Source organism: Nestor notabilis, unplaced genomic scaffold (assembly GCF_000696875.1).
Source record: "Nestor notabilis isolate BGI_N333 unplaced genomic scaffold, ASM69687v1 Scaffold22551, whole genome shotgun sequence".
Lineage (NCBI taxonomy): Eukaryota > Metazoa > Chordata > Aves > Psittaciformes > Psittacidae > Nestor > Nestor notabilis.
Genome location: NW_009916320.1, coordinates 1 through 7,945, shown reverse-complemented (window position 1 = coordinate 7,945; position 7,945 = coordinate 1). Strand labels below are relative to the sequence as shown.

The window sequence follows — 7,945 nt, the reverse complement described above, 5'->3', positions numbered from 1 at the left end:
GCACTGGCCCAGGAGCAGGTCCCACACCGCCACGGCACCCGATGTCAGCACGGCTGCGGCCAAGGCGCCCCTCACGTCACCCTCCAGGTACCTGGGGACACAGACACAAGGGTCACACGTCCGCAAAACCACCACTTCTGAAACCAGCCAGAGCCCCAGCTACAAAATGAACACGGAGATTCCAGCTGACTGCAGGAAGCCAGGCTGCGTTACGTGTCACGTCTGAGAACAAAGGACGTCAACGCAGCCCTCCCTCAGCCTCAGAACACACTCAAAAACCACTCTGCAAGCCAAGATCTAGACCCACTGGAGTCTAAGCACATCCTCACAGCCTCTCATGAAGTCTTAAACAGCCTCTCTCCAAAAGGAAGAGAAGGGGAGGAAAAGGTCGCCCGGCTGCACGCAGCTGCTTAGCGTAAATGAATGTGGCAGAGCGTCTCTAACAGCACAGCTCTGCAACAGCTCGAAGGTTGGGAACATCTCGATTGAAGGCATTTTCTCAGGGGGTTCCCCTGTGAGCCCAGTTCCAGCACACCCACAGTGACTGGTGGTGGGGAGGGAAGATGAAAGCACAAGGACACGAAGACTCACGCAGAGCCCCGGCAGCGCAGCCCCTCGCTGTGAGCCCGGGGTCAGCGCACAGGCTGGCGCAGGAAGCGGGCAGGAAACAGCCAACACCCTCACGCTGCTCCGGCCCCTGGAGCCTCCCGTCCAGGGGCACAACGGATGCAGCCCTTTATCACTGGCAAGATGGCAAATGGATCCCTGCCAGCAGCGCTGCCCATGGAGACATCCCCACCCCAGAACATCTTGAAGGGCTCCGGGAGCGGAGCCCCGGTACCTGCCTTCCAGTGTGCCCAGGCGGGAGGGAGGAGGCCAGCACCCCCCTGCTCCTGGCTGTGCTGGGGTTGAACGCCACCACTCGGAACGCAGGGTTTCCACAGGACTCACTCTCTTTGGCGTGTGGATGGCTCAAAACCACAAAGAGGAGGCCCTGGTGCACAGAGGAAAAATACATCACTAAAAACAACAGTGGGAGGGGAAAAACCCAGAGAATTTTCCAACAATTAATTGCTACATTCTCTGTATAACCAAGGCCCCATGGACAGTGATGCATTATTTGTACTGAATAAAACAGGAATGGTTTACTTTCCTTATCAGGTTAGATAAAACCCAAAGCAGCTGCTGACTGATAAGGGCTGATGCAATGCAGCAGAATGACAGCTCAGTGAGCTGGTGGATTTATGCACTGATCTTCCTGCCTGAAAAAGCTAAGCTTGCTGTAGGGTGAAATTTCTGGGCCTCATTTTAATCCCTAAAAGCTTAAAATTTAACAAGAATTCCACAAAAAGCAGCACAGCTGAAACCTGCAGCTCTCAGAAGAGCAACAGGCCAGCATGGAATAACCTGGGACAGATATTCCAAGGAAGTCTCCAAAGAGTCTGACTCAAGCCATCATTATTGGACAAGACATTCTTGTCCCAAAAGGTTAAATGCCCACTGAAAACAAATCCTTGACCAACGACAAAAGTCCATCAGGAATCACAGCACAGGGGGAAGCAAGTGGGAAAGAATCATCAGTACAAATGTTGAGGTTGAACAGTTAATGCCCTCAGGGTGCACATAAATAATAATCACATTGATTTTCTGACAACAGCAGCTTCCCACATGTGGAATGGAAGAGGCTTACCAAGCACCAGGGCTGGGCAACAGCTCTCCTGCTTCCCCCCTGCAAGGTGCTGCTGCTCTGCAATGTCATTTGATGCATCACTCCCATTTTACCAGCACACAGCAGAAAGCCAGGAATTCCAGGCAGCCAGCGGGGCTTATTTCTCCTGGTTAACCCATCTGCCTTGCAAATAACTCCAGAGTATCTAAACAGAGTTGGTATTTCAATCCACTCTAGAAACCCTCATCCCTTAAGAACCCACCCCAGTTGGTCAGTGCAGTATGTGCCATGTTTCATGTACATACGGAGTCGGAATAGGCTCGATGGCAGATGGAAGCTGGGTAGGAATAACCAACGTGCATCTTCTTCAGGAGCTGGCCTGTTCTCAGATTCCTGCAGTTGGTGAACAGACAAATTCTGACTGCATTTCCATCCTCTACATGTTATTTCCCACTCACAGCTAGGAAACCACCACTGTGCAATACGGACAGAGCCTTTGTTCCACATAACCCAAACTAAGAGAGGAGACCACAGGAAAAGACATAACGAATATGATGCAAGTGGAGTTACAGCTTCACAGCTCATTCACCACCTTCCCCACCACACACAAGCTCAAGTGCCAGACCACAGGCCTGCTGACAACTGCCATTTCACAGGCCAAGCAGTAGCCAGCCAACACCCCTGCACTGTGCTGCAGCCAACTGTTCCAGCCAGCAACCCCCCGTGAGCTGAACCAGTTAACAGCAAAGGAATCACTGACCAAACGACAACGCTGTTCACTGCAGTGGTGCCAACCAGGGCATCCCTCATTCCTTCCACTTCAGCAAAAGCTGAAACGGTCTCTTCAGGGGCCATCAAAGTCTGTCCATCCCTGCTCCTGAACAGCAGATTAACAAGTGAGAAGGGGCAGTCAAAACAGTGAGTGTTCTGTGCTCAGCACATCTCCAGAAAGAAGAGGAACCCAACACTCCTCTAAGAGTGAGATCCAAGACGTATCTTCACTGTTCCTCCCCCTGCCACACAGAGCACCCCAAACCCAGCAGACTCACCTTCCTGTCTCTGAAAAGGACACTATTTCCACGTGCTGCTCCTGCACGGTCCTGCTGCTGCTGACCAGCCTCCTGTCCTTCAGCCCAAGAACAGCTTTTATGTTTCCAGTTCTCACTAGTGATTGCTTGAATGAGTCATTCTCAGAAGAATAAAGCAGGAGCCTAAATTAAGAGAAAGTCACACCTAATGAGAGGGAAGCAGAACTCAAACATGCCATAGCATACAAAAATGAGCACGTTTAAACAGTCTGCACCTCTAGGGGTGGATAAGCAAGTCTTTAGAGCTGATTTATAGAAATTCCTTCCATTTTCCAAGTGTTAAAGCAACTGAGAAAGCAATACATTAGTAAGAGATCATTTCAGCTGCCACACCAGAGGAGAGTTAAGCTGTGGCTACCTGGGGTGCAAAAAGCTGGTAAGAAATAAATACAAAACCTTATTTCTCCAATCTCCAAGTCTCCCAGTGCTACACACACGAGATTGCAGGAGTCTGGCAGAGGAACAATCTGTATTACAGGAATCTAGGACAACAAAACAAGAATCCAGTGTCACCCACAATGTCCCTTGGACTTCTCTGCCATTTTCTAGAGTGATTCAAGTAAAATGATACAAAGCAGAGCTGATTTTCACATCCCTCTGAGGAAGCACACTTAGATTAACAGCTGAACTCTGGGCTGTTTGCCTAATTAAACCACCTGTTGATGTAAGTGACAAAAAGCATCTCCAGGGATGTAAGGGGAAAGCGTATGAGCCAGTGGCTGAAGTGCAGTCACCATTCAGTACGACAAGAACTGAATTCCAGCCCATGCAAGCTACTGGCCTCCTCCATCAGCACTGCAAATCACTCTCCTCTGCTGCTTAGTGGAATGAACAGATTTATGCCACCTAAAGAACATGCCTTGCACTCAAGAGCGCAAACTCCTTGTTTTGTGGGAGCTAACACGTGGGACAAGAAAGCTGCCCTGAACTCCAGAAGGACGGACTGTGTCGGTACCTCTCCGAGCTGCCACGTGTGGACCCTTGCCCAGCGGTCAGGCCCCAGGGGTTTCCACAGGGAGACAGAGCTCTCGCAGGCTGTCACCACACAGAGCTCTCTGCAGCCCGCTGCCTCCCACCACGCGGTGCTCACATCCACGGCGCAGGAACTCGAACAATCCTGCCCAAAAGAAGACAGAGCTGGTTTTCTCCTGACAGACGTGGTTGTCTAACCTGGAGGGGCAGCCTGAGGACAATGCTTCACGTTCAGTGTGGTGAGAGTTTGAGGCTGAAACTTTATGCTTATGATGTTTAATTTTGAGTAAAGTGCCAGTGCAGCACTGAGGGGAACGGGCTTGGTGGGTTGCACCCTCAGAGCAAATACAGTGGCTCAGTTCACAAGAGTCACTTGTCATTTAAAAAGACAGGGACTCTGCAGAAGCCTGAGCTGGGGCAGGACTTGCTGCGTTGGTTAGTGCCCAAACGGTGACAAAAGGCCACAGGAGCCACAGGGCAGGCAACAGGGGTGCAAGGGCTGCAATCATCTTACCTGGGGCTGAAGTAAAATGCAGCCAGTGTTTAAGACTTTTGCACATGTTTAGAATTCCTTATTCAGAAGCAAACACTGAAATCACCAGTCAGAGGAGCTGAAGAGCAATCTAACCTCTCAGCATGCTTTACCACAAGACACAACTGATCGAATTAGACAGCAGCTACCCATTCTGCCGTTTTTATTACATTTTTGTTAAACTCAGTATTAAAGAGCTGCCACTGACTCATTAAACAATGATCCGATGTTATCCCACCTTTAGCTTTGATACAAGCTGCAAGCTCTCTTCTCTCAGGCCATCAAGCAGTACCGGAGCTGACTGTTCTGCTACAGCTTTTTCCTGCAGAGACAAGTAAAGAATGAGATAATTCAACTGTGAAATTGCATTCAGCACCTGCAGGAACGAGGCAGAAGTGTGAATGCACTCTGCATGCTGCTGCTGGAGAGCCATGGGAGGAGCACCTCTTTCTGTACTTGCATGTCTGAAAACTAAGAAATCCCAGACAAGTCATTTACTGGTTTCACCTGAAAATTCTCTCTTACCACCACTTACATCTCAGCCTCCAGAAACAAGTCATTCTCTCAGCACCCATCCCACATATGAGTCATTCCATCTCCTTTACCAAATCCTAGCTGAAAACGTTCCTTGAGAGGGACCAACACTTTGTGGGTACTAGAAACTTTGTTCAAATCAAGCAGGATGTTAAAGACTTTGCTCTTGACACCGAAAGGCCTTAGAGAAGACCCAAACATGCAGTAAGTCAGCTACAAGACAGCATGCAGGGCTAGCAGCAAAGAGGTCTTTCCACTGAAGCCAGGTGAGACTCTGGGAAAGGGGATATGCCCACAAACCCACTGGGTGAGCACCCTGGACAAAGAGGACCAGCTTGTTACCTGCTCAGGAGAAGCTCTGCCGGATCCCTGCTGTTTGCTCTCGGAGTGCTGGTGCTTCTCCAAGGCCACAGCCCCATCGCAGTTATTACTGGGACCTCTTTCAGCTGCTGCAGGAAACACTGGACCTTGCTCCTCCTCTTGTCTAGCAGGTCCTGCACCACAGTGGTCTAAGTGCAGTAGGATGGCAGAGCCTTTGCACCCTCCATCCTGCACGCCCTGGGAAGATGCTCTGTTGGAGGAATGCAGGCTCGGAGGGATGGAAGGTGTCTTGGGGGACACCTCACTGTGCACTGAGGGTGACACAGCCGGGGTTGCACCCACGGCAGGGAACACACATGAGGAAATCTGGGACCCGGACTGAGTGGGAGCACCAGCTAAGACAGTCCCCATGGGAGTAAACAGCAATTCGTGGGTGGAAAGTTCCTTCTTGGGAGCTGGGCTTTCTGCGGGAGGTGAATTGGGCAACGCGGTTTTGAAAGGCGAAGTCAAATCACTCCTGAGGCCTTTTTCTTCCAGATTGGTTTGTGCACCCTGTGTGTCCTCTGATGCCAGCCCATCTCCAAACACACTCGGAACAAACACCTCCAAGTCATTCATGGGGGAAGATTCTACTCTGTCAAGTTTTAGTAGTCCAAATTCCTCATCAGGTAAGTGGAAGTCAGTGACACCCAGCCTGGGGGCCAGCCACTGGAAGCTGCGGAAGGAGAAGAGAGAGCCACAGGTATCGAGGTCCACAGCAGGGAGGCCAAGAGAAGGACCCTCAGGACTCTCTGGACCTTTTGCCACGTGCCGTCCTGCTCTCTGTCTCGCAGCGCAACGCAGGGAGCGGCGCAGGGGGACGTTAGCTGCGGGGAGCAGCTCGGCCCTGCAGGCTCCGGGTACCTGCTCATTCCCCACAGGCTCCGCTGGCTCTCCATCAGCCTGGCACACATGGAAGTTGGCTTCCAGATCTCCTGCGTGGATGGGAGAAGCTCCGTTCCCTGGGGGCAGAGAGCTGCTGTTCTGGAGTGGCCTTTGAGACTGTTCTAACGGAGTCTTACGGCACTTGTCCAGCACTTGGCTCCCCCCCGGAGGAGGATCCGCACTCGTTGTCTCTACAGCACCAGCCACTCCTGTCTCTGCAGCCCCAAGAGCTGCAGCAGCAGAGAACTTTCTCTCATCTGAAGGTGGTTTTCCAAGACCAGCATGACAGTTTTCCTTTTGGCTCTGACACTCACTCGTCAGCAGACTACTGCCTTCCCTCGCCATGCCAACATCCAGGCTCTCGATGAGTTCTGGTGACACCAGGAGCGCGGGGGGGTTGCTGGCAGACTTTCTTCTTCCTTTCTGCTTCCTCTGTGATCGTCTCCGATCTTGCCCTGTGCTAGTGATACTGCTCTGGGAAATGGATCCAAGGGAAGCGCTGCTGCCGCTGGAGGCAGGAAGAGATCCCTGAGGACTACCCAAATTTGCTGGATCATTTTCTGCACCAAGACAGGGGAACGGCACAACCCCCAACTCCAAATAATTTTCAGCTCTTTCTTGGGAGGGCTGATCCGAATTTGCATCTCTGGGCTTGCACTTACTTCGCTGACCCTTCTTGCTCCTGCCCAGCTGGCTGAGGATTACAGCATCGAGGTCCACCTTCCTCTGGCAGCTGGACATGCGCCGAGTTGTCCTGACGTAGTATTCAACCGGGAAGAGAAGCCCTTCAACCACTGTGCACGAGCTCAGGGCGCTTCCAGGAGCTGCCGCCTTTTCCGGAGGAGAAAGTCTCGACTGAGTTTCAAGCTGTTGATTCTCCAGCAGTTCTTCAACACCACCCACAGCAAGAGCTGTCGGAAAGGGATCTAAGCTACTAGTGTCACTCTGATTCCCTTCGTGGCTTTTGGTCTCGTTAGTTTCAGTCTTATTTCCGTCAGGAGACAATACTTCATTTTCTGACATTAAATCCAAGAGCCTACATAATTCCCCCTGATCTTCACACGTACTCTCACCAGACGTTTGTCTTATTATACTGGGGGATTCTTTTCCTCCATCACCACTGACGTCACCTAAAGCAGAGTCTCTGTTCTCTGAACATGGCTGTGCAGGCTCAGGGTCGTCAGATGTGGGCACAGCACCCTGGGATTCAGGCTGCCAGACGCTGCTGCAGCCCTGCAGGGCATGTGGGAAGAGCTCAGGTGCTCCTGGCGGGACAGAGGCTTGTGTGGCTCCCGATGCTGCACTGGGAGGAGTGAAACCGTTCTCTTCTCTCTGCACATGTGCTGGTCCTGCCGCTCTCGGCGCAGTTTCCTCAGTGGCTGAGACACTGCTTTGCCTGAAGACTGGTGACCGAAGTTCCCCTGTACTGGCAACTTGATTTGTCACCGTTTCACCAGTGCTGCTTAGCAGCACCTCACACACCGATCCCCTGTCCCCTGACACCCGAGCCTTCGCCCGTCTCCTCAGCCTCAGCAAGCTTCTGGAGGTTTGGGGTTTCTTCTCCTCAGGGGTGGGCCTGGAGATTCCAGCACACAGGATTTCCTGGCTAGCCTGTATGCTTTCTGCCTGTGAGCTGTCCTGCAGGCCCCCCTCATGGCTGTAGAACTGGGGAACATGCTTAAATGCATCAGCTGTTTGCTCCTGTGCGCCAAGATCGGAGCAGGGTTTAGCCTGTAACTGAGAGGTTTCGTGTTTGTCAGCACTGGGAGGTTCCGTATCTCTACAACCTGTGGGAAAGAATGTCACGGATGTGAAGTACTCCCAGCAAAGCCCCATCCCTGAAAACATCACACGGTAAAGCCAGTAGAACTCTTTGGGGAGTGAAAGGCTGGGATCTTGCAGCCG

At 51.9% G+C, this 7,945-nt stretch overlaps 1 protein-coding gene across 1 annotated transcript; it reads right to left on the bottom strand.

The window, feature by feature from the left end:
- Positions 1 to 3: 3 nt before the first annotated feature.
- PALB2 (partner and localizer of BRCA2) lies at positions 4 to 7,741 on the bottom strand (the record flags this gene model as incomplete). The annotated part of the gene is made up of 9 exons (XM_010024528.1): positions 4 to 91; positions 846 to 994; positions 1,975 to 2,062; positions 2,430 to 2,546; positions 2,719 to 2,880; positions 3,154 to 3,239; positions 3,713 to 3,874; positions 4,500 to 4,583; positions 5,138 to 7,741. Coding segments are annotated over 9 exons (3,540 nt in total), but the record flags the coding sequence as incomplete, so codon positions are not given.
- Positions 7,742 to 7,945: the final 204 nt, after the last annotated feature.